The 25,397-nt window shown below is 38.2% G+C and overlaps 1 protein-coding gene across 6 annotated transcripts in view; it reads left to right on the forward strand.

Moving 5' to 3' along the window:
* The window catches only part of IQGAP2 (IQ motif containing GTPase activating protein 2), a 128,093-nt gene extending 102,919 nt beyond the window's left edge, over positions 1-25,174 (forward strand). For 5 of the 6 annotated variants that reach the window (XM_039384532.1, XM_039384533.1, XM_027709944.2 and 2 more), the window contains 19 exons: positions 1,535-1,618; positions 2,300-2,371; positions 2,537-2,606; positions 2,930-3,138; positions 4,309-4,458; positions 5,245-5,408; positions 6,042-6,266; positions 6,874-7,014; positions 7,368-7,452; positions 8,680-8,912; positions 10,963-11,095; positions 12,524-12,626; positions 13,540-13,681; positions 17,155-17,242; positions 18,110-18,322; positions 21,744-21,904; positions 22,704-22,847; positions 23,743-23,851; positions 24,317-24,430. In XM_039384532.1, coding sequence (XP_039240466.1) covers positions 1,535-1,618; positions 2,300-2,371; positions 2,537-2,606; positions 2,930-3,138; positions 4,309-4,458; positions 5,245-5,408; positions 6,042-6,266; positions 6,874-7,014; positions 7,368-7,452; positions 8,680-8,912; positions 10,963-11,095; positions 12,524-12,626; positions 13,540-13,681; positions 17,155-17,242; positions 18,110-18,322; positions 21,744-21,904; positions 22,704-22,847; positions 23,743-23,851; positions 24,317-24,430 — 2,640 coding nt within the window. Of the gene's footprint in view, positions 1-1,534; positions 1,619-2,299; positions 2,372-2,536; positions 2,607-2,929; positions 3,139-4,308; positions 4,459-5,244; positions 5,409-6,041; positions 6,267-6,873; positions 7,015-7,367; positions 7,453-8,679; positions 8,913-10,962; positions 11,096-12,523; positions 12,627-13,539; positions 13,682-17,154; positions 17,243-18,109; positions 18,323-21,743; positions 21,905-22,703; positions 22,848-23,742; positions 23,852-24,316 lie in introns of all 6 variants that reach the window. The other variant, XM_027709943.2, reaches the window with a different exon arrangement.
* Positions 25,175-25,397: the final 223 nt, after the last annotated feature.

The following is a 25,397-nucleotide window of genomic DNA, read 5'->3' on the forward strand; positions in this document are numbered from 1 at the left end:
CAGTCTTGGGAAAAAAAAAAAAATCAAACACACCATCACCACCACCACCCACTCCCCGACAAAAAAAAAAAGGGGGGGGGGGAAATGTACAACTGATTTTTTTAATCTACAGTAAATTTAATGATTCCTTATGACAAACATCTTTACCACTAGTAGTTGTTATGGGGATTGACTTTTCATTTTCTGGCATCAGTTTCTGCCTGTTGCCTCTTGTCCTACAGCTCAGCACCACCAAGAAGAGCCTGGCTTCATCTTCTTGGCAACCTCCCTTCAAATACTTGTATACACTGGTGAGGTCTCCTCTCAGTTGTCTCTTCTTGAGGCTGAACAGGCCCAGCTCCCTCAGCCCTTCCTTGTAAGAAAACTGCTCCCATCTTTGTAGCCCTCCACCGGACCTGCTCCAGGAGCTCCATGTCTTTCTTGTCCTGAGGAGCCCAGAACTGGACACAAGACTCCAAATGTGGGCTCACCAGGGCTGAGTAGAGGGGCAGGATCAGCTCCCTTGACCTGCCAGCAGTGCTCTTCCTAATGCTCCTCAGAGATACCATGGGCCTTCTTTGCCACAAGGCCTCACTCATTGCTGGCTCATGGACACCTCGTTGTCTACCAGGACACCTTTTTGCCTGTGCTGAGTTTCAGACAGTTCTTCTCTGCCCATCTCTCCAACCTGTCAAGGTCCTTCTGAAGGGCAGCACAGCCCTCTGGGGTATCAGCCACTCCTCCCAGCTTTGTGTCATCAGTGAACTTGCTGAGGAGGCAGCTGTCCCTTCATCCCAGTCATTGGTAAATAAGTTAAACAATACTGGTCCCAGCATGGAACCTTGGGGGACACCACTAGTGACAGACCTCCAACTAGATCCTCTGTCACTGATTACGACCCCCTGGGACCTGCTGCTCAGCCAGTTCTCAATCCACCTCACTGTCCACTCATCCAGCCCACAGTTCCTGAGTCTGCCTATGAGGATGTTGTGAGAGACAGTGTTAAAAGCCATGCTGAAGTTGAGGTAGACAATATCCACTGCTCTCCCCTCTTAGATAGTGATTTCATCATAGAAGCCAATCAGGTTGATCAAGCATGACTTATCTTTAGTGAATCCATGCTGACTATTCCTGATCACGTTCTTATCATCCACATGGCCTCCAGACTGAGGCACTCCAACACTATTCCAGGGATGGAAGCTGAGGCTGAGTAATGAGCAAGAGCTGGCAATCTTCACTATGTGGGATGAAGCCAGTGACTGGGATGCTAAGAATGTGAGTGTACTGGTGATAAGACTAAGGACAACTTCAGGGGAGTAAAGGAAATGGCATTGGACAACAGAGTGTGCTGAGGTTGGTCAAAATTAACATGAAATGTATCGCATCACCTTAAAAAGTAGAGGCAAGCTTGCTTACGTCTCAGTCATCTTTTTATCACAATGGCACTTTTTCTCTACAAGGTAAACACTGTTAATGATTTTAGTGTATATATGTAGATTTTAATAAATATTAGTTTCTTATTAGTGATAATGGTCTCCTGCCTCCTATTAAATAGGCTTTCTGGAAAGGATTCAAACAAAGGAAAACCTATGTTGACAGATTAAAGATGCTTCAAGGCAATGTTGCTGCTATTGTTAAGGTAAGATCCCAGCGTATTTTGGGGCCCCAATACATTTCATCCCTTGGCTTAGTCCTCTACCACCACCTGGGATTCAGAGACTAATAGCACAAGTTGGAGGGTTTCCAGAAATGTGCATGGTGCTGAAAGTTGTCTAACTGACATCTTAAGCAAACTGCTTCTTGAAAGCTCTGTTGGACTTCTATCAGGCTTTGCTGAACTTGAGGGGCACTTAATAGATATTTCCTTATATTTCCTTTTCCATACTAAATTAGAAAACATTTGAGATGATAGGGTGTTATTTCCCTAAAAGCTGTGAAATCTAACTCTCTGGAAAGTGTTCAGTTTTCTGAGATGCTAATGGGACATTGTAATGATTAGATTGTAGATCATGGATGGAATATCATGAGAGGATCTCCTGTTTCTGAGAGAGACTGGTTTAGAACTGAGAGCTGAGATTTGAAGGTAGAAATTACTTCCAAAGCTAATGCTACACACAGATGGTAGAACCTTGAACTCAACTTGCTATTTCAGTGGGAACCCCTTAATCTGGACACTGGCCAGTAGGACGCTGGTGTTACAGTCATCTATGGCCACAAGCATGCCAGAACAGCACGCCTACAGGAGTGGACATTCAGAAGCAAATTTAAAACACATACACAAGTTCATGCAGTGTTTTTTAAGTTTTTATTTAATTTTCAGATTCAGTCATGGGTCAAAATGTGGCTAGCAAGGAGAGCTTACCGGAAACGTCTGCAATACTTCAAAGATCATGTAAGTCCTTTTTCTCCGTTTTGAACATGAAGCAATGAAATAGGGAAATACGACTGCACAAGCAGTTTTTGGCAACTCAGGAAACAGAATGCAGGTTTTGCAGTATGTTTCTGAGCCGAAGCGTGTCATAACTAGATCCTTTTGCCTAATCTCGGTCCCTTTCAGAATGACCAAATTGTGAAGATACAAGCATTTCTCAGAGCAAACAAAGCCAGGGAGGATTACAGAACACTAAGTAAGTGGTAACAGTTAAATATTTTATGTTTGGGGACAAGTATGTTACTGCGTTCAGTCTTTTTTTTTTTTTAACTGTCATATGGGATTTCTCAGTCTCCTATTCAACTTCAAAAGCAGGAGCAAGTGTTTGTAAACCAATTGTTCTACAGCTGAAACTATTCTGCATAGCTATACTTACTATAAAGTATGACAAAAATATTGCTCACTGGCATAAATGTCTCTCTGCAGTTCAGAATTTTTCTGCACAGTGATCAGTTTCCTGATGGTTTTAGGGGTGTTCATTATTATGTCAACTAACAAGTCTATTTTCTTCAACTATAGTCAGTGCTGAAAATCCACCCTTGACTGTTCTGCGCAAATTTGCCTACCTCTTGGACCAAAGTGACCTAGACTTTCAAGAAGAACTAGAAGTAACAAGGTTAAGGGAAGAAGTGGTTACAAAAATTCGATCCAATCAACAGTTGGAGAAGGATTTGAACTTAATGGATATAAAGATTGGATTGCTTGTGAAAAACAGAATCACTCTTCAGGTCAGCAAGCTCTGTTCAGACTCCCTTGGCAGCATGCACTGAGCACTTCTACATGTTGAGAGAGCTCAGGGTCACACAAGCACAAGCACAGCTGAGGCTGGAAGGGACCTCTGGAGTTCATCTGGTCCAACCGCCCTGCCCAAGCAGGAGCACCCAGAACAGGTTGCCCAGGACCATGTCCAGATGGCTTTTGAATATCTCCAACGATGGAGACTCCACAACCTCTCTGAGCAACGTGTGCCAGTGCTCAGGAGCTCAATTGGTTAAAATATTCCTAGTAAATTAAGCACTTTCTTCACTTGTTTCTGTCTTGTGCTAGATGTTGTTCTGTTGTCCTGAGTTGCATGTCACTGTCTTTTGCTAGTTGTGGATAATGCTAACTACTTGGCAGATTTAAAATCTTTTATATCTTTTCTGTGGTAGAATGGAGTGGAGTTCTGATCACATTGAAAAGCTTGTTCAATGTTAATTAATCATGAATGAGTGTATAGGATATCAGATCCCCATACAGGCATTGTTGGCAAGCCATACTGGTGACAAGATAAAGATGTTTAGGAGACTGGTTAGTGCCGCGGTCCAAAGGGGGGATGGGGCCGTGGCACAGTACAGGTTCACGAAACAAGCTAGGGTGCAAGTAGAATGCTTTATTGAAGCGTGCACACGATTTTTTTATAAGCTCAGGAGGGGAAACGGCCAGAACATGGGGTGGAGCATGAGACAGACAAACAGGGGAACAAATCAGGATAGGGACACAGACAAAAGGGGGAGGAGCGTAGGAGGAACCAGAGAAGGAAAGGGCGAATGGAGGCTGTCTCCTCTCTGCAGCTTCTCCAGCCAATCAGCCGGGAAGCAGGGAAGCAGTGAAGTGAGCAAGCCTGGACATGCCCGGGAGATACAAATTCTGGGGAAACATACAATGTGTATATACATAATAACTGTAAAGTCTGTATCATAAAGTCCTTTCAGTCGCGCTACATATTTTTCCACTTCTGAAATTGTTCTCATTCTGATTCTTGGTCCTCGACAGATTAATGAATAGAGCAGCAAATACACAAAGTTGCTAATTAGGGCCCTTGGAGTAATACCATATTCAACACGTTTGGGGAAATATTCATTTTTCCAATTTGCCTGTTTTGTGAATATATAATCTAGATTATCTTCTGTCTGCAGGATGTGGTACTGCACAGTAAGAAACTTAACAAGAAGAGCAAAAGTCAGCTGGAGGAGATGGTTATGGTAGAGAAACAGGGTATCAAAGGTTTGAGTAAAGAGAGAAGAAAAAAACTGGAGGCTTATCAACATTTGTTCTACCTTCTACAGGTAAATTTTAATGCAAAAATTAATATGGCAGCAAATTGTTAAAGAAAAACTAGAAATCTACTGTTTAGTTTTAATGATTGTAGTAGTGATTATGAAAATGTTTCCAAATAATTTGCAGACTGCAGCAAACACTATGATCAACTTCTAATATTTCCTGTAATCGAGCAAATCCTTGCTGTCTTTAGAATATGCAACAAATATGGCTGGTTTTTGATCAAGTATAACTTTAGTTTGTGCTGAAGTTAAAAAGAAATGTTTTCCTCCATATATCTTTTAGTCCATGTAAATTACTGTCACTATTACTGTGCATTATATGTGGTGGAAAGGAAGTTGTCTGCAATGTAGCTGACAGCATATAATGTATCTGTTCTTGTGCTCTTTTTATCTCACCTCACTGACATTTTTCTAGAAGAATTTTAGATCCTCCCAGGGCAGATGCCTCTAACTCTAAAGCAGACATGTAGTATGCCATGTTTTCTTGGTAGATAGCCATTGCCATTTGGTAAAATATCATTGTCATTGGATACATAGGCTTGATGCACAGAGGTACTATCCACAGACTGTAAATAAAATCCTTAATGGTGTTTCTCACAGATCTCTGATTGTGCAGTATTCAGTGTTTCTTTTGCATTAGGATTTGGAGAAAAGTAAAACCTGCATGGAAAAGTGACATATATGAGAGTCAACATAAGTGCTTTTGGTATGAACAGAAACATTGAAAGCTGCCCCACAAGTGGGGGTAGTTTGTCCTGACAATAGTATGCAAGTCATTTGTTTGTTTTGTAGACTAATCCCACGTATCTGGCAAAGCTGATTTTCCAGATGCCACAAAACAAATCAACCAAGTTTATGGATACAGTCATCTTCACTTTATACAACTATGCCTCCAATCAACGAGAAGAATATCTGCTTCTCAAACTCTTCAAAACTGCTCTAGAAGAGGAAATAACGTATGTGCACTCACAAGAAAGCTTTAGTTAGTTTGTGTTGTAGACAGTTCAATGAATGTTTCACGCCTAAAAGAAATCAGTGGTTAATCTTTAAATCACCATAAAATTGCATACATATTTTTTGTTATTAGAGACGTGTGTTTTCTAAGTAAGTTATTCTTAAACTCAAGTGATTGCCAATTAAGAAACAAAATCTTTCTATGATGAACCATATTCTTGTATAAAAAAAATGGCTTGAAAAAAGATCCTAAGGCTTCTTTGGTATTTAAGGGTGGACAAAGTATTTTCATTCTTCATGTAAATTTATGCTCTGTAAGTAAAGATTGGTGGCTTATCTTGAAACAATAAAATATTATTTTATGCCCTTAACAGATATTTGCTGAGCAGGCATTTGGGTCCGAATTAGAGATATATAGCTGCCATTAACTAAGCTATGTTCCAGAACATTGCTATAATACACACAGAATTCAGGTGGTAGTTTCTATAACCTTGTTTTATATAAAAGCCTTAAGAAATAGACTGTATAAACAGGTTTCATCATAGAAATAGGATAATTTTAAAAGTGCGGGGTTTGAAAATACAGACAACTGCATACATAATTCAGAGCCGAGAACTATTCTGTTCCTGGTACAGCTCTAAGGTAGACCAGATTCAGGATATTGTTACTGGAAACCCCACTGTCATTAAGATGGTCGTCAGCTTCAATCGAGGTGCTCGCGGACAGAACACTCTGCGCCAGCTCCTGGCCCCGGTGGTGAAGGAGATCATGGATGACAAGTCCCTCATAATCAACACTAGTCCGGTGGATGTTTACAAGTCATGGGTAAACCAGCTAGAAATGCAGACTGGTGAGGCCAGGTGAGTGAGGAAGCTGGACATATTGTACAATATACATGAATCCCTCAGTTCTGCTTTCCTGTTCTTTCTCTGACAAATCATACTTGTGCCCATGCATCCCGTCCTCTTCTTCTTGCAGCATAGTGAGAGATTTTTGGGAGAGGTTCTTGAAAAACAGGTACTTTAACTTGTTCTGAGCAACAAAGGGATCACTTTCCTTGTCATGACCTTTCAAGGACAATTACTTAATCTTTACAAGTGTAATAGACTATGCCATGGAATGATTTATAGTCTTCTTCTCAGGTTGTATAACATCATGTTAGTAGTGTCCCAGATTTTTGACGAGCTATGCTGGAATTGGGATGTGGAGATGCATGCCTTATATTCGTACTTCCCTTTCGTAATTAAAGGAAGCTACATGATGACATGTACCGCCACCTAAGCAAACTTCTTACCTCCAAAAAAGGAAGCTAATGCATCTGAGACTTTTGTTACTTAACCAGCTTCAGCTGTATTTGTGTCTGACTTTCATTTTGTTCACTGATGGCCCTTATGAAGAAAATAAAAGAAAGTATTTTACTCTCAAATGCATTTAGTCTCATTTAATATCTGTTCATTTGCTTTGCAGCAAATTGCCATATGATGTAACCACAGAACAAGCACTGACACACACAGAAGTGGTCAACAAACTGGAATCATCGATTCAGAGTTTGCGAGCAGTAACTGACAAAGTTCTCACGTCCATATTCTCTTCTCTCAATATGATGCCGTAAGTGCTGAGTTAGGACTCTCCAAGCTGCAGTTCATGTGCACAGTGAAGCTTCACTTGAAACTCTGTGATGGAGATCCTTTAAAATCTTTTCTATGTTTTCAAAGGCTTGTGATATGTGTCTCTCAAATGACTTCCCCAGCAGAGGGAGTGGTTTCTCAGCCTCTACTTTGCTTTAGCAGCCTGGTGAACCTCTCCTTGTACTTGAAACTTTTTGTATTTTCTATTATCAACTCATTCTGTGCTTCAAGGGACTGGGCAAAAAGCAATAACTTAAGCTGACTAGAATGATTGTTTTGTGTTTCATCTAAGCCTTTCTCAATATTTTTCCTTTTCATCTGTTCTACATGTAGTTATGGAATGAGATATATAGCCAAAGTTCTGAAAAGCTCGCTCCATGAGAAATTCCCGGATGCAACAGAAGACGAACTATTAAAGGTAGACTTCTAAGGGCAAGCCAGCAGCTTGTTATTTTAATGCAAAGTGGATTTTTATTGACACTATGCATTCTAAGGAACTGAGAACACCAGGAACTGAAGGAATTTGGCACTCCTTATTGAGTTGCAAAGGGTTGTGAAAGGGGAAAAGGGAACTGTTGTCACAAGCTAGGTATGTTAATCTGGGTACTCAGTAATTCTTATGAAAGATAGTGCCCAACTTGATTTGGAAAGTAACTGTATTTAGAAGGCTGGAGTTCATATGAATCATCTTGGGACTTAGGTTTGTACTGAGGTCCTTGCCATGAGCAATCCTTTCATTGAGAACACTGTAGTCTTTTCTTTTTTTCTCTCCCCTCACCTGAAGTTGTTACCATACTAAGAAATTGTAATTTAAATACAATGAGGAAGGTCCCTAAATTTCAAGTAGGTCATTATATTATACTTAAGATTCTTGTAAAAGTTGTATGAATGATATTTGGTACAGACTGAAAAGTAAAGTGTGCGTGATAAGGATGGTACTTTCCACTGGCCATTGCTACCCTAGCACAGCCACGGTGCCTTGTCAGAGGGCTTAGGGGAATTGCTCCATAAGCCTTCCAGCCAGCCAAGAGACTGACAACTCTCCCAAATTAGAACTACATGCACTTCAGTAAAGACCTTTTAAATATATAAGTTGGAAGTTCTGCAGCTGACTGTATACAAGCTAAAGCAAATTGCAGAATGAAAAGTCCTGCCTGTTTAGGAGATCAGGAATTATTTGAAGTCACTATCTGCACAAGTTACTGTAGCATTGTTATAGAAATTGCAGGTTGGAAAATCTGTTCTCTAGCTTTCTAGGGCTGTGTTGCATTCCTCATGAGAAATAATGGGTCCCTTATCTACGAATGCATTCAATGCTGTCAGTATCTGCAGCCCTTCAGAGGATGGGCCTCTGAAGCTGAACCTTGCAAAATATAGAGGAGTTGTTTAACTCCATGCCTTGCCAGCATCAAACTGAAATGTGGCTGTAAAAGCCCACAAATGATATTCACAGAGTTGTTGTAGGACAACACATAAAAGCACAGCACATAAAAGGTCTTTCAGTTAGCCATGTAGGTAACATGTCTTAAGGATTCTTCTAGCACCAGTTCATATGGTCTAATTTAGAAGTAGAAATGATTGATCATGTTTTTAAGATGTCATTACTTTATGTAAAGGGAAAACCTCTAATTTTTTTGTCTTTTAGATTGTCGGCAACCTTCTGTACTATCGCTACATGAACCCTGCCATTGTTGCTCCTGATGGTTTTGATATAATTGATATGACAGCTGGGGGCCAGATACACCCTGACCAGAGGAGGAACCTAGGCTGTGTGGCAAAAGTCCTCCAGCACGCTGCTTCTAACAAACTCTTTGAAGGAGAAAGTGAACATCTATCATCTATGAACACTTACCTCTCACAGACCTACCAGAAGTTCAGGTATGCAAAGCCCTCACAAACACCTACACAGTAAGAACTCTCCTCTAGCATGGGTAACGCAGGTGGACTCCTCACTGATAGAATTTCCTGCTCAGAGTTAAAGATGTTGAGATCTGACAAAGTGAAATATTTGGTGATGAGGAAGCTGGAGCAGGAGTAACAGGTTGTATTTTTGCTTGAGCATTAATTTGAGATCATATCTGCTGCCTTGGTTGCAGGAAGGCTTCCTTACTGCAAACACTGACTGTGAGAACAGTGAGGTAATTCATTACCCAGCAGAAATAATGTCTGCTTTGAGTTAGAAGTACAGCTGAATCTTTGTCTGAGGAAAAAAAAATTACTTGTCAGGAAAAAGTTGCAGGTTTTGTTTTTAGTCTTTCATCTTTGCTGAGTGATTATATACGGATTTCATCCTTTTATCTTTCACAGTCATAGAAAACTGTGTGTTTTGCTACAGTCTGGGACACAAGTTCTTTGCCCATCTTTGGGGTGATTGCTATTATTACTTTGAAGTATTGTTGAGTTTTGTGACAAACTTGCACTCAGAATTTTTGTCTTTAGTGACTGCCCTTCATGAAAGCAAATGCACTGTTCATATAATGGCTTTCCTTGAGAGATCATCCATGAATACAAAAATATTTAGTAATCTTCTTTAATAAAGTATTTAAGGGCATGACATGAACATGAAGCAGCAATAGGGTAGAAAGTGTTATAGCAAAAATAAAAAATGCTAATGAAAGAGAAAGCCTACTCCAGTAGGATCACTACAAAGGGAGGAATCCCCCTCCTAAGTAAGCTATCTTTCTACGAAATTAAGTATCTGTATGCCTGTGCTCTGTACTTTAACTAAACCCTTCTTAAACACCAATAGTGGCTGCCCTCACCTGCCTGTTCCCCTTCTACTCAGCCAGCATCTGCAAGTGCAATATTAGCTATGTTAAAAGCTACTAGGCCTGCCTAGATGTTTAACTGCATTTTGAACTTCTCCAGGAATTTGTCCAAACCTTCCTCAGTCTTTGAGATCAAATGCATCCACAACCTCTACCTGTAGATATCTTAAGAAGTTTGCTACCTGTTGGTTAAAATTAAAATTTTCCTGCAGTTTCATTGAATAACCTTCTGGCCATAATTTTTTAGATTTGATTAATGAATTCTGCACACATCTCATGCAACACCACTGTGATTTTGTACAACTTGATTTGTACTTCTCTTTTCCTCTCCAAACTGAGGAATCCCAGTCCTTTCCCCTGTTCTTTTTATTTTTTCTTTCTAATACTTTAAAGGTCCTCTGAACCTGAGACACATATCCTCTTCAACACCACAGGGCTGGCACAATGAAAGCAGTATGGCTCCTGGAGCAACCCTGTAGGCACCATCCAAAACCCTGTTTCTCCTAGCTACTCCAGCTCAGGTCCTCTGATGGTAGGACCGTGCTGGTCCTTGGCTGCCTGTGCACATCCCTGAAGAAGTCAGTAACTTGGAGAGACACCACTGTCATTTTAGAAGCAGGTTTCAGTTCCCCATACTCTGCATTTTTTCTCTCAAGTGTCTTATATTTATAACCAATACTGCATTTTCTGTGATTTTGAGCAGCTCACTTTCTGTGTAACAGCAATGTAAACATTTGTTGGATAAATGGTAATTTTGTCCAGCTATTTCAAGTAATTTCTTCTCAGCACACCTCATACTACAAAGTGCCTTCATAAAATCAGATAGTCTTTCTGTGGAAATCCTTTTGTATCTTCTAGAGCATTAAATACAGAGTTCTCTAAATGCTTAATATTTACCAAGTTTTCATTCCTTGTTGAAAAAGGAGGGAAAAAAATTACCTTTAAAACAGTCTTCCACCAGCTATCCAGGAAAAAGAACCCTTCATCATTTGCATTGATTTGTTGCCTTCAAAAGGTTCCTTGAAACAATGAGGGTAGATTGCAGTTTATAAGAGAAATATAAACATATGTGAAAGACTTGATTGTGGTTATTTTTATACTGGCTAAATAAACTGAATTTACAAGGGACAATTATTAAAGTCTTTCTCATTTTCTCATAGGAATTTTTTTCAAGCAGCATGTGATGTTCCTGAACCAGAGGAGAAATTCAATATTGATGAATACTCAGACATGGTGACCCTTAGCAAACCTGTCATATATATCTCCATCGAAGAAATTATCAATACTCATTCAGTAAGTCACTGGAAACAGACTAGTCAACAGACTAAAGCATACAGATTATCAAATATTTGAAACAGTCTCTGAAGAAAACCTAGTTTTCATTTTTCCTTTTGAGATAATTTCTTCATTTCTGAAATGTCCTGAAATTGAGCTTTAGATTGCATTTGTCCTGGAAAAAAAAAAAAAACAACTGCTTCCATGCAAAAGCAACAACTTGAGTAATAACTAGTATGTAACATTTTCTGATTGGAGAAGAACATTTATGTTCTAATCTTCTGTGATATTTCTAACATATTTAAAAATACTTTCCTATCTTGGATAAGAAAGTGACACCAATTTGAAAAAGCTCCTTTGACTCTGGGAATAGAAATTGTATTTTTTGACTCTGGCGTTCTGTCATATGATTTGAGGGAAGCAGATGAAAACTTCTGATTCAGAAAGACTGAAGTTATGGCATCATGCCAGTTTTTACCGTGGGTAAAGAGCAGATGAACTGCAGTCTGTAGTATGACTCATTAGGGTGTAAGTTAAATGTTTACCACATGTTTCTCCTAAAACTGGGTTATTACTATCTGTTTTCTGGCTTCAATATGTCCCCTCTGTATCCCCCCCCAAGCTGAAAAAAAACCCAACCAAAACAACACACACCCCTGAAAAAACCCACAAGCCCCACAAAGAACTTCTCACAAATATTATCAGATACACTATGGAAAATGTAGAATACTCAACTCACAGTAGATCACATTATAAGTTAGCTTTATTCAAGTGAAAACTTATAACCAAGTCTGCTAAAAACGTTTTCTGGATTGACTTTGTGCCTATTCTTTTAATTTTTTAAGGGATAGACCTGTGACTGCATGTTTATGATAAGTGGTTATATGTAAACACTAATCTCTATCAAACATTCCTTTTAGTGAGTCTCATGTCTAGCATAACATGTCTATTACTTGCAGCAGGTGCTGCATAGACAGTTTATCACTTACAAAATATAGTCATTCACTGATACTGTTGTAAGCTACTGTAATGGACACACAGAAAGTATGTATCCACCAACACTGTCTTCTTTCCTTTGTGTGTTAAGTTAAGGATATAGCAGCAAAATGCCCTTTTGGAATTTTCACCCCTTACTCTCTGACTAATCTTTGACAATTAGGACTTCGTTAGTCCTAATCACAAATCTTACACTTCTGCTCAGCTGTGACATTCAGCATCAGTTCAGAGATGATTGCTAGAGCAGCACAGCAAGCTGTCTTACAGCAAGGGCAACTCCAAACTTGTAGTCCAGGATCAAGCATGATTCCCTGCCTTGGGAAGGTCTTTCATAATTCTGATTGTGCTAGGTCTGTGTTTTTCAGCATTTAGTTTCCAGATTTATTTTCAAGTATAAGGGTACCAGTAAAGTTTTTTCTAGATGATGACTTCATTTACATTTATTTATAGCTACTGTTGGAACACAAGGATGCCATTGCCACTGAGACTAATGACCTGCTGAATGAATTGCTGGAAGGTCTGGGACCTGTTCCTGATATAGAGTCTTTCCTTGGTATGCTGGTTTTTTGTCTTTATGGGTAACTTCATTCTAGGGGCAGAATTAAACAGAGGCTTGACTTAAATACTCTTATGACTCTCAGAGCAATAGCTTCTGATCCTTTATTTACTAGAGAATTCTTTACTGAACACTTATTGTAACACTGAGTTACAATAAGTAACTTATTATTAAGTAAACATGTTGACCTTCTTCTAATTGCAGTAATCACTCTACAGATTAATGATGTGATTCAAAATCCAAAAATTAATAATGTTTTGAGCAGAATGATCCAGTTGTGCTTAAACTGCAGATAGGAAACAACTGATTTTTTTAACAATCTGATCTTAAGTTGGCTACTGTTGGCTAGAAACTTACAAAAAGTACATGGAGAATTCTAAAACCAGCTATTTTTTCTTTTGATACTTAATTATTCAAATGACTTTTTAAAATCCTGCAAATGTATTAGAAAGGAATGCATGTGACTGACATTTAACTTGAATTAATCGCAGAAAAATGTGAAATGTTTAGAAAGTAGCTAGGAGTCATGGATAACAACAACTTCCAAGTGAACAGCCTGTTAACAAAGCTGCTATTCTTTCACTTTTTCATTATCACTGCATGTTAGGACAAAGGATGTTGAATTGCTTGTAGCATTCTTTGAGAAGACATGTAAGTATTTTGCACATCAATAGCCTGAACAGCAAGGATTGGTGTAACTTTTAAAATATTGTAACCAGGTTTATAAATAGCTAGCTTATGGTTTTGATCATTCAATGTCCAAAAAAAGACTGCTGGGAGGAATATGTGGGCTATTTAATGAACTTAATATTTCTGATTATTTACAGTGATTCATCTAGGCACTTGTTTGCTTCATTAATTGAATCATGGGAAAGTAGGAAAACTTGAAATAGAATACGCTTCTTTTCAGGGGAAGGAGCTGTTGATCCCAATGACCCGAACAAGGAAAGCACGCTGAATCAACTTGCAAAAACAGAGATATCACTGTCTCTAACAAGCAAATATGAGTTACGAGAAGGTGAAGATCAGGATCTCAAAAGCCTGATGATAAAGTAAGTTTTGCTCAAACCCCTATATTTTGACAATGCTTTTCTTTTTGTTTTGTTTCTCTTTTAAAAAAATTGCTTTGACACTGCTGCCTGCCTAAGTGCACTCCTGAGGTGCTGAGTGCACTCAGTTTTCAAAATCTAGTTTGTGTTCAGTTCTACTCAAACTTTTGCAAAAGTCAGAGGAACTGTCAGTTCTTCCAGAAAATAAATATACTGCCACTTGTGTTTTGGAGAATGACTGCATCATTATCTAACCTAGTAAGTGTTTGTTCATGGAATTGTAAAAGCATTCAGCTCTAAAATAATACAGCCTTGGGAAAACAGAGATGAAAAGCTGTCTAGACTTCTAAGGGTCAGACAGTATCACACTGTGCTTTCCTCCTCCTCAAAAGGAAACACTTCCCTGACATAGTGACATCAGGCATTTGAAAAGGATGCAACTGTCACTTCAGCAGGGACAGTGCTTGTTTTCATCCAGGGAAAGAAAGCTGTGTTTATTTGATGAACAAATTAAGAAACAGGATACCCTGGGATATAAGCTACTTTATAGTAAAAAATATTTATATGAAAGCATTTAATATAAAATCCCTGGCACCCATCTTCCCTGTGTCCAGAATAAGGATTGGCCTTTTCAAGTTCCTGGTACAGCCTGAACAAGGGGGGAGAACAGGATGCTGCTCTCCTCTATTACTGTGCTTATACATACCCCACATGTGTGAAGGCCAGTAGAGTTCACATTAAAGGGAAATACAACATAAAGATTTTACAGCCTTGCACCCTTTACACTAGGAGTGTAGATATGGGCTGTAATTCAGTTCTAATCTGTTAAGTTTTTTAAATCGGAAATCAGTAAACTGAATTTATTAGACTGCATGAAGTGTTACTTCTGAAGAAACTTTTTGCTAATATAATCATGCAATTTTTCTATAAAAGCCATAAATGCTAAAGTCTGAGGGGAAAAAAGTCTGATTTTTAAGTGCAAGAAAACTGTTACTGTTCATTCTAAAAAGAGGAGGAGTTTTTCCACTGTAATTGTGGAATTTTTGTGCATTTTTGACCTGAATCTTATAGTAGAACATCTAACCTGAATCTTACAGTAGAAAACACTGAGATTTTTATGTAACCTCTTACCTGGTGGATTCACCATCTCTGGAGGTTTTTAAGATGAGACTGGATGTGGCACTTAGTGCCATGGTCTAGTAACCACGGCGGTGTTGGATCAAGGGTTGAACTTGATGATTTCAGAGGTCTTTTCCAACCCAGTCAATTCTGTAATTCTATGATCAAATATAACATGGGATCTAAAGCAAAGAGATTTCAATAACTGTCAAATCAAAACTGTTTTAGTCAGTTGGTATTCCAGAGACCAAGACTTTAGAGCTGTTTCCAAGCTGGCTTTATAGAAAGGATATGCCTGCTGCTGTTCCTAAAAAAAAAAAAAAAAATAGAAAATTGTATTTCCTGCCCTTTCTTCCTGCATGTAGGAGTAAAATGCTATCCCTTAGTTGAATCTGTAAAAATATGCAAAATCAATCCAAAATAAATTTCTTCAATGCTCTACATTGTGTGGAAATATGTTGAAACAATAGCATGGGAATTAAGAAAACAATTCAACTACTCTGTTGCGTAACTGCTTTTAAGTAATACTTCCCATCTTTTGAGAAATCTGACAGAAGAATAATTAGCAACTTGTGTTAAATTGCAGCAGTATCAAAAGTCAAAATACTTACTGCTAGCTTTTACGCAAGAGAAGGAAAAGTACAGATGTTTAGCTTTCCTACCCCAGCTGCAGAGAAGACTTTTACTGCAACTGTGAAATGCTGGGCACCTGTCTAAAATTTAGGTCATAGCTGTTTCTCTGATTATTTCTTGTTTCAATAGAAATATTGATATATTTGCTTTCTAAATAGTTTTAAGGCTCCTGTGAAGAGGTCTAAAATTTGCTGGTACCTCTGTCTAAGGGACTCGATGTAAGGCGCCTGGTCTGCATGGTTTGAGTGTGTGGATGCCGCACAGCAAGTGGCCAGAGAAGGCCCAAGATGGGTATTTCTAGAAAACAAGAGCTGAGCAGGTTTGGTAAGCAGGGAGAGGAAGTTCAGGGGCAAGGAAGTGGAAATAAGCCTTGTGTCTTATCAACCATATCAGCACCTGTTTCTAAGGCAGTGCATAAAACAGTAACAGGATCCCACATATGCTAATGTAGACTGCGGTGGTGACCACCAAAGACTGACAAAAGTTTTGCCTGGCAGAGAAAGCAGCAATGCATGGATGTAGACCAAATGAACCAACTCTTAGGAAACCTTCCTGTTTTGGTTTTTGTTCATTGTTTTCTTTTATTTTGTTTCTTCATGGCAAAGTGGAGGGATTCCAAGAGAATTTGTGAAGGAAAAATACCTTTAGCACCAGTCCTTCAGAATGTTAAATGGGCTAAAACTGCTCAGTGCAGTTAACAATAGCTCTGGATGAGCTAACTAATTTCCAGGAGGTTTAGCAGCTTACCTTCTGACATGGAAGGAGCAGTGATCAGGTCTGCCTGTGCTACTTTGCCCTCTTCATGGAAGCTTGGATCATACCCAAATACTTGGTGGTTTTGGATAATGTTGCCTGTATATTAGTAAATAAATATCCCACCTCATTGAATTTTTGAGAATTTCTTGTACTGAAAACACCAACAAAACCACAACTGTATATAAGTACACTATCACTTTAAATCAAGTCATAAGGTTTTATCACAGAAATTTTGATCATATTTAGACATTTGCCTTAAAAACTTGAGCTATGTCTTCAATTTTCTCTTCATTTTTAAAAATAATGAAGTATATCTATAACATTGTCCTCTAAATTAATAGAATTCTGAAGCAGGATGTTCTTGGAAGTACTATGGATGAATAGGCAGCAGGAATAAGATAAATTTTTGCCAAAAAAAGAACTGGTTTACATATCAGGGTGAAGCAGCTTCCCTTTTTTAGCAAGGAAATGCTCGTCTGTTGCTACTAGAGAAATTTCCGCCCCTAAGTGGTTTGCGTAAATGCACTGCATTAAATATAAAGTTCCTTCAAAGTTCAGTAGTTTTGTATGCAATTCCACTTTATTCAGTACATATGACCCTTAATGGAATCATGAGTAGTTCAAGCTTTTCAAAGACTATATTCTTATCTGCTGTTTTGTCATGATCACAATTAAAAATTCACATGTGAGTTATTGCTTACATTTTTGTTAACAGTAACTGGTTTACTGTGCCAGTTTTCTCAAACAAAAGGAGGGAAGTTTGCACGTATTTCTTTATTCAGATGTGTGTTGAAACCAATGTCCAACACTATTAATGGAAGCTCTGAAACATATAAAGCTAGAAAACACAAACTTTACCAAGAATCTATAACAAAGGGGGAGCTCACTAATTTTACGGTTGAAGAAATTACATGCAGAGGTGATCCAGTGACATCTGTTTTGTAATATCGACATATTCTTTTCAAAAGGACCAAAAGACTTATTGTGGATGTAATACGAACACAACCAGGGGATACACTCTTAGAAATACTAGAAACACCAGCCACTGCACAACAGGTAAGTGCTATGCTGTGCCTGAATAGGGAAGAGAGTATGTATTTTATCAGAGCTATTTGAAAGCCTTAACAGATCTCTGACAGCTTTCTCCACCACCTTATAACAATTATTTGTTGCTGGTTTTAGACTATTCAGATCTAGAATGTGAGACTTGCAATTTTATTTTTACTATATAATTGGAAACAGCTTTGGAATTGGAAACAGAGGAAATGAAAAATTAAGTCTTGCTGTAAGCTAGCATGACTAGAATATTTTTGTCTTTATATTTTTTTGTAAACAGGGTCTTTTCTCTGCTATGTTATGATACAACCAAATAGCCTGAGGTGAATCCTTCTGCTGTATCTTTTTATTTTTTCCTTGTGAACTTCAGTATCTTAACTCAAGTTCCCTGACTTATAGTTTATTTGCTTAATAAATACAAGCAAACCTCTTCCCATGGAACTACTGTTATCCTTGGTATGGGAATTGAGTGGGAAGAGCTCTCAGTTGAAGTTTTTCCTGTCAACACTAAAAAAACCTCCACTTCAACAGTGTGCACATTTTGGCTTACTTCAGTGTGTGTACACGTAGAGGACACCTGTGAGATCTGGACAGTCTTCCCACAATTCAGTGAAGTAATTGAGCCATCTGGCTGATTTTAAATATTTTGATTAATTGAAATACATGTCTAGGTGCTGTGATTAGTTATTTAAGGTATGTCCAAAGGCATAGTAAATGGAGAACTTTCAGACCATGTGATAAGAGGACATAAACAAAGCCTGCACTCTGATTCTTGATAATTTCCTTTGAGAATTAAATGTACTTGAATGTTTAATAGTACATTATTAAAACTGGAAAATAACTGTTCTGGATTATTTTTTTACTCAGGAATCTGAGAACTTGAAACTTGTAGAAAAACGTGCCATCTTAGATTCCAAAACACCAGAGAAAATGAAGGACAGTCAGTCTATTTTTGAAGATGGGCAGCTACCAATAGAACAAAAGAAAAGAAAAATTCAGAGAAACCTCCGGACATTGGAACAAGCAGGATTAGTGTCTTCAGCAACTAAGTACCAAGAAATTATAAATGAGATTGCTAAGGTAAATGGAACATGTTTTCCTGTATACTGATGGTTTTTAGGCATCTAGTCTAAATCCATCACAGTTAGAGATGTCCAATATACATTTTTCAGGGACTACTACACTAAATCAATGAAGTATCCACATATGAAGCAAATCATGTTTGCTGACAAAATAAGCGAAAGACTCCTGCATAACTGCCTGAACTGAATAACATACAACTGTAACCTTTGTTATCCCGATTTTATATAATGCTGTTCAAACTTCGCCACTACAATGTGTTTCAATATAATTTTTTATATTTTAAAAGTAATTGGAATTACTCAATGGTGTTTCAGTTAAGAATTAATGTCTTGGTAAGGTTTAAAAAGACTTTAAAAACTGCAAAATATTATCTGATTGGTATTAACACTGATCTGCTGTGGCTTGGTAGGACACAAGAACAGTGGGCTAATGCAGTGCCCATCCTGGTGCTGATAATGCACAGGGCCTGTTGTCAACAAATCACCAAATCTACATCCACAACCCATACTGGCTGTAAGAATCTTAGTATATTGGATTATCTTCAACTGCTCATGAGTAAATTACTCATAGCTCATGTTAGTGATTTACATATTACAAATATGTATTTTTAAAGTTGCAAATATATTTGAATATACAGATATGTAAATTACTCACTTAAGAACATGTTGCACCTACTCTGAAGTGCCATTTTATAGCTCTGCCTGGTTCATGTGTCTGCATCTGCTTCTACTTCAGGAAAAACCATTCTACACATGTATTCAGTGCCCTATTCTTTTTTGTTTCTTATCTATAAGCCCAGTTATTTTGTTTGAGGCAGAAATCTAGCAGAAAAGATTCAATTGTGCGCAGATTCGGGTGGTTATAGAGGATTCTATGAGAATTTGAAAGCAGTGTACAAACCTACACACCAGGTTCAACGCCCTTGACTTAGTGCAGATGGTCAAATGCTTCTCACAGATAAAATTTCCATTCTGAATCAATGGTCTGAACATTTTCAGATTCTTATCAGTACCAACCGTGTAGTTCAAGGCTCAGCAATTCAGTACATTTCACAACAACCGGTGAAAAATGAATTGGATATTGCCTGTACTATGGGAGAAACTCTTAAGGCCATACACTAGGTGAAAATCGGCAAGGCAGCTGGGGTTGATGGAATTCCACCTGAAGTCTGGAAGCATGGGGGCCAAGCACTCCATGCTAAATTTCACGAGTTCGTGGTGCATTGTTGGGAACTAGGCAAACTACCATCAGACCTTCATGATGCAGTCATCATCACTTTGTATAAGAGGAAAGGAGATAAATCAGACTGTTCAAATTACCGAGGTATTACTCTGCTCTCCATTGCTGGCAAAATCCTGGCAAGAATACTCTTGAACAGACTAATACCTGCTATAGCAGAAGGAATTCTACCTGAAAGCCAATGTGGTTTCAGAGCCAACAGGAGTACCACAGATGTGGTATTTATTCTCAGACAACTGCAAGAGAAGTGTAGGGAACAGAATAAAGGACTCTATGTAACTTTTGTTGATTTCACCAAGGCTTTCGATACTGTGAGCAGAAAAGGTCTGTGGCAGATTTTAGAACGATTAGGTTGTCCCCCCAAGTTCCTTAAAATGATCGTCTCACTCCATGAGGATCAGTGTGGCCAAGTCAGATAGGGCAATGCACTCTCTGAGCCTTTTCTAATAACCAATGGCATGAAACAAGGCTGCATTCTTGCACCAGCCCTATTCACAATCTTCTTCAGCATGATGCTCCAAAGGGCCATGGCAGACCTCAATGAAGAAAACAGTATCTACATCCAATATCGTACCGATGGAAGCTATTCAACCTAAGGCGACTGAAGGCCCACACTAAGACCTTAAATCCTCTTGTCCATGAGCTGCTTTATGCTGACGATGCCACTCTTGTTGCCCACACAGAAGCAGCTCTGCAGCGTTTAACATCTCACTTTGCAGAGGCTGCTGAGCTTTTTGGGCTGGAAGTCAGCTTGAAGAAGACAGAAGTTTTCTACCAACCTGCACCTCAGGAAGTTTTCCATCATCCTCATATCATCATTGGCGAATCAGAGCTCAAGTCAGTCCAGCAGCTTAATTATCTGGGAAGCACCATCTCCTCGGACGGTAAGATTGACAAAGAGATAGACAACAGGTTAGCAAAGGCATACAGTGCCTTAGGAAAACTGCATAAAAGAGTTTGGTGTAATAAACACCTGAAGAAAAGTACAAAGATCAGTGTTTACAGAGCTACTGTGTTTACAGAGCTACTGTAAACGGTATTGTACTGTCTACTCTTTTATATGGATTTGAATCATGGGTCATTTACCACCACCACTTGCAACTCTTAGAACGCTTCCATCAGCGCTGCCTCCGTACAATCCTAAACATCCAGTGGACTGATTACGTGACTAATGTGTCTGTTCTTGAACAGGCAGCAGTCACAAGTATTGAGGCCATGTTACTGAGAACAAAGCTGCGTTGGGCAGGGCATGTCTCCAGGATGAAGGACCACCGCCTCCCTAAGATCCTGCTTTTTGGTGAACTTGCCACCGGCTGCCGCAAGAGAGGAGCCCCCGAAGAGAAGATACAAGGACTCCCTGAAACAACATCTCAGCCTTGGCCAGATTGATCAACACAACTGGTCTACTCTGGCCTCCAATCAGGAGACATGGAGGCACACTATACATAACGCTGCTGCTTCTTTTGAGAACACACAGAGATTCATTCTTGAGGAAAAAAGACAACGCAGAAAGAACCGTGTCTTGCCAATACTGCCTAAGGAGACTTTCCGCTGTGCCTTTTGCAACCAGACTTGTCTATCTCGTATTGGCCTTTTTAGCCACCAGCACACTTGCAGCAAGCGTGGGTAGAGTCCTTCTCAAATCTTCGTTCGCAAAGCCTAGCCATGATGATAAGCCCAGTCATTTTGTTTGGGGCCATTAAGGCAATCTGAAGATTGTGATGAGCCTTAGAAGAAAATAAAAGTTCTTTTTATTTTACTCCAACTACCTCAGTTCAACCATTGTGTTCAACCTAAGCGCTAGTTTAGCAGTAGCTAGTTCTTGTCTAGTAGAAGCCCAAGCTCTTATTTCTTAGGCCTCTCACTGGAAAATAGGTGCAAGGAAGCTTCCATTTTTATCACAAAGTGGCCATCTTCCTTATGACTTCTGTATCTGTTGGGCCCTGTAGATCACAGCAGAGCTCAAGATAACACCACTTGTATACATGAGTAGCAAAGCGATTGCCATGTAAACTGTAGTACTCACTATGGTTACTGTGCTTATGAGAACTAACATGATAGTTCGTGCTTTCTTTCAGAAATTAAGTCAGATTGTGTAATTACAAATCTGAATGGTAATAAGCTGGTACTTTTTAAAATATCAAATTAATAAAACAATTACATTAATAAATTTCTTCAGGATATCCGGAATCAAAGAAGATACAGACATCATCGAAAAGCTGAATTGGTAAAACTCCAGCAGACTTTGAATGCACTTAACTCCAAGACAGCATTTTATGAAGAACAAATTAATTATTACAACACCTATATAAAAACGTGTTTAGACAACTTAACAAGAAAGTGAGTCTTCTTGTCTTTTAATGTGTCTTTTAATGTGTTTTATCAGGAGGAAGATCAGGTGTTAATCCGTAGTTGAAAGTTTTGATTCCAACAGATTGACAATCTACGGATTAAAAAGTTCATGTCACTAAGTCAAAATTTGGAAAGTAAAGTCTTGTATTTATGTAATACTTCCTTAAAAAAAGAGGTCTGAGATGTATACATGTTTTCAATATATTTAATTTGTGCTACTCTGCAGATCCACTAGCATGCTTTGAGGTCATGAACATTTGGGAAGTAGCTATTGGTCTTCTTCCTTCATTAAAAGGTTTGGGGTTTGTCTTTACAATGGAAAAGGAGGAAATAAATGCCTGAAGAATTTTACTTGTCAGATGCAATTACTGGAAAGCAATCCTCCCACCAATGCCACTGATGTGTCAAAATGAAAATATTTTACTGACATGAACTGAAGTTTTTCCAGTTCATACCTCATGGATCCAAAAATGAAACTCTAATCACTGAGTATTTAACATCATTGTGTGTGTACAACTTGTTGTTTTAAAGTGATGACTGTGGACTCTTTAGGATAAGGCTTGCATTTCACGGAAGAATTTAAATATGTGCTAAAAGACATTAATTCAGAATCACTGGCAAGATGTTTAGATGTTTCACTCTGTGCTCAAAATTCCTCTAATTCTTAGATTTTTTTGAATGTTAATTGTATTTTTTTAGAGAAGTTCAAGAAAGAGTGAAGGAAGGTTAAATATGGCTAGAAAAGTAGCTGAAGTATAAAGGACCTGACAGATAAATCTCTTTCCAGAAATTCACGGAGGTCAATTAAACTAGATGGAAAAGAGGAGGTGAAGGGAAGCAAAAAACTGAAGCAGACCTCAGTAAAGTACACAGCCGCAAGATTGCATGAAAAAGGTGTCATCCTAGAAATTGAAGATCTTCAAACCAATCAGTAAGTGTGGTATAAAACATTTCTGAGTGTTTTCTAATCAACAATCTCTTGAGGGGTCTGACTTTTGATAAAAGAAATCTTCATAATTTCCTGGGCCACAGCTCAAATTACTTCAGACTTTTGCATTCAGAAGGATGATAATATCTAATTGTCATAATTATTTTTTTCCTTTGTACCTTGCTATATACCTTGGGAAAATATTTGAATAAGCCAGCTTTAGCACCAGCTTACATAGAACCAGTGGAAGTCCAGCAGCAGACTCATTGCTAATGACCAGTTTTGTAAGCAATTCTAGCAATTATTCTTTTCATGTACTGACTAATCACTTTCATATAACTGAGTAAGCACCTAATTTTCTCCACTTTCTCACTATGGCAAGGTGAATAGATGTGGTACTTTAACATTCCTTTTGTATCCATCCATTTTGAAGCTATAGTAGTGAAAGTCTTCCATCCTTTGCACTACCCCATCTATCTTCCACATGAAAAACAGGCTTCCATTTATTTGCAGGTTTTTTTTTCCAAGCGGGTTCATCAAGTAGAGGAAGCCACATGGGGCAAATATGTACCTCAGACATGGCAGAATAAAAGTCTCACTGCCCTATTCCTATCCACTGGATGCTTGGTCTGATTTGCTCACTGAACTTCCCACGGCTCTTTTTTCTCCTTTTGATTTTTGTTTTGTTTGCTTTTCCAATGCAAAAGACTTCAGAGTTCTGTATTTCATACTCCATGTACAGTCTCCAAGAAGACACTGCAGTAGGGATGGACTAATTTTTTATTGACACCAACAACACTGCTTGCAGTCAAAGTTCTCTTGTGTTCTACAGGATTTTCCCCCCAAAACTATATAAAACTACACAGCATATGTATTAAATTACCTTTCTTGTTTCGAGGTTTAAGAATGTGATGTTTGATATCACACCTGGAGAAGAAGTGGGTGACTTTGAAATCAAAGCAAAATTTCTAGGAGTTGAGATGGAAAAAGTGCAACTCCATTTCCAGGTAGAGTTTGGATTTTGTTACTTTGCTATATAGTTGTGTTGCATTTCCTATAAATACAAACTATTTTACAATTTTTTAATATGTACTAGCCAACCGGCACAGAGCAGCAGATCATGTGGCAACAGCTTCTGTAGGATGCTGGATATGGAGTTGAGTTAATGTCTATATTGAGGCAATTGCATGAAACCAAATGCCACATTAGTTCAGTGGCAAGCAGGAAATACCAAAAGAAAACAGAAGTGCACAAAACCCAGTATTTCTTCTGGTTTGCTGTTACTGACAGTCTACAGTTTGGGATTTAGAGAACATGTAAATTTTTCTGTGCATATGCAATAGCTGCTTGCAACTGTTTAAGTTAAGAGGACCTGAAGTGGGAGATATTTATCATATGAAGAGAATTTCCCCATCTTTTTGCTGTAAAGTATGGATTCAGACAGACATTAATGATTTTATTTCTCATTTCAGGATTTGCTTCAGATGCAGTATGAAGGTGTGGCTGTAATGAAAATGTTTGATAAAGCGAAAGTGAATGTGAATTTGCTCATATTCTTGTTAAATAAGAAGTTCTATGGAAAATAGTGTTTTCAGATATCATGGACTTCATCAATCAGTGGGAAGTCTATTCAGTATTTTTTTGCTTATGAACTTTTATTTGAAGTTTGTCGTTGGATGCTTTTTAACTTTAAACTCGACTCTAAAACACCAAATGTTCAGAGGAATGTACACAGTGCCTTTTCAGCAATGATAATGAAGAGAAAAGCAGGAAATTGATTCATTTAAACAGTTCAAGATTTCATTGGTATTGGTACTTTTAAATCAAAATATTGTTTAGGACACACAGCTTTTGTTGTATGGATTTTAAGGTAGGCAGATATTGAATTTAGTTGAATATATAAACCTCTTCCTATTGAAACATTTAAAAATTACCTCAGATACATAATATAGTTCATACTAGACTTTAAGTATTTACCAAAAGAAAACCTAATTTGTTTCTAAGGGATAGTTTGAGCAAATGTTTAGTTATATACTAGCCTATTTTGTGGCAGTTGTCAATTGCAAAGCAAACTTATTGTGCAATTCAAAAATTTTTATAGGTAATTATAAAGTGACAATAACAACTTACTTCACAAAAATGTATTTTGTGATTCATTCCTACTAAATGCACTACTGCCTCTTGCAAAATGACATTTTCTACTTTCACAGCCTTTGGAGTGGTATTGGGGAAATCTGAATAGCGAACAGTTGTTCAGTTTGAAGTATTTGAATACATAAATTGTGCCTGTCTTTTTTTTTTGTAAGAAAATAAATGCAATAAAATCAGTATTTAGATTGGTTTTTTTAAATATTCTTCGGAGATTGTTCTATGTAAAATAAACATTACCTAATTAAACTACCTTGGTTCCTAAATTTCATTTAAAGGAATCATTAAAGCAGCAATCCAGATGGTAGTTGAAAGAACTTCTTTCAGTGCTTTTATAAAATTGCATCTAATTAATCCTGATTGCCCTCAGTATGTTTTGGGAAGGCTGCTCAGCAGTGAAGACTT

Source organism: Pipra filicauda, unplaced genomic scaffold, assembly GCF_003945595.2.
Source record: "Pipra filicauda isolate LSUMZ 115617 unplaced genomic scaffold, ASM394559v2 scaffold35_size7292922_pilon, whole genome shotgun sequence".
NCBI lineage: Eukaryota > Metazoa > Chordata > Aves > Passeriformes > Pipridae > Pipra > Pipra filicauda.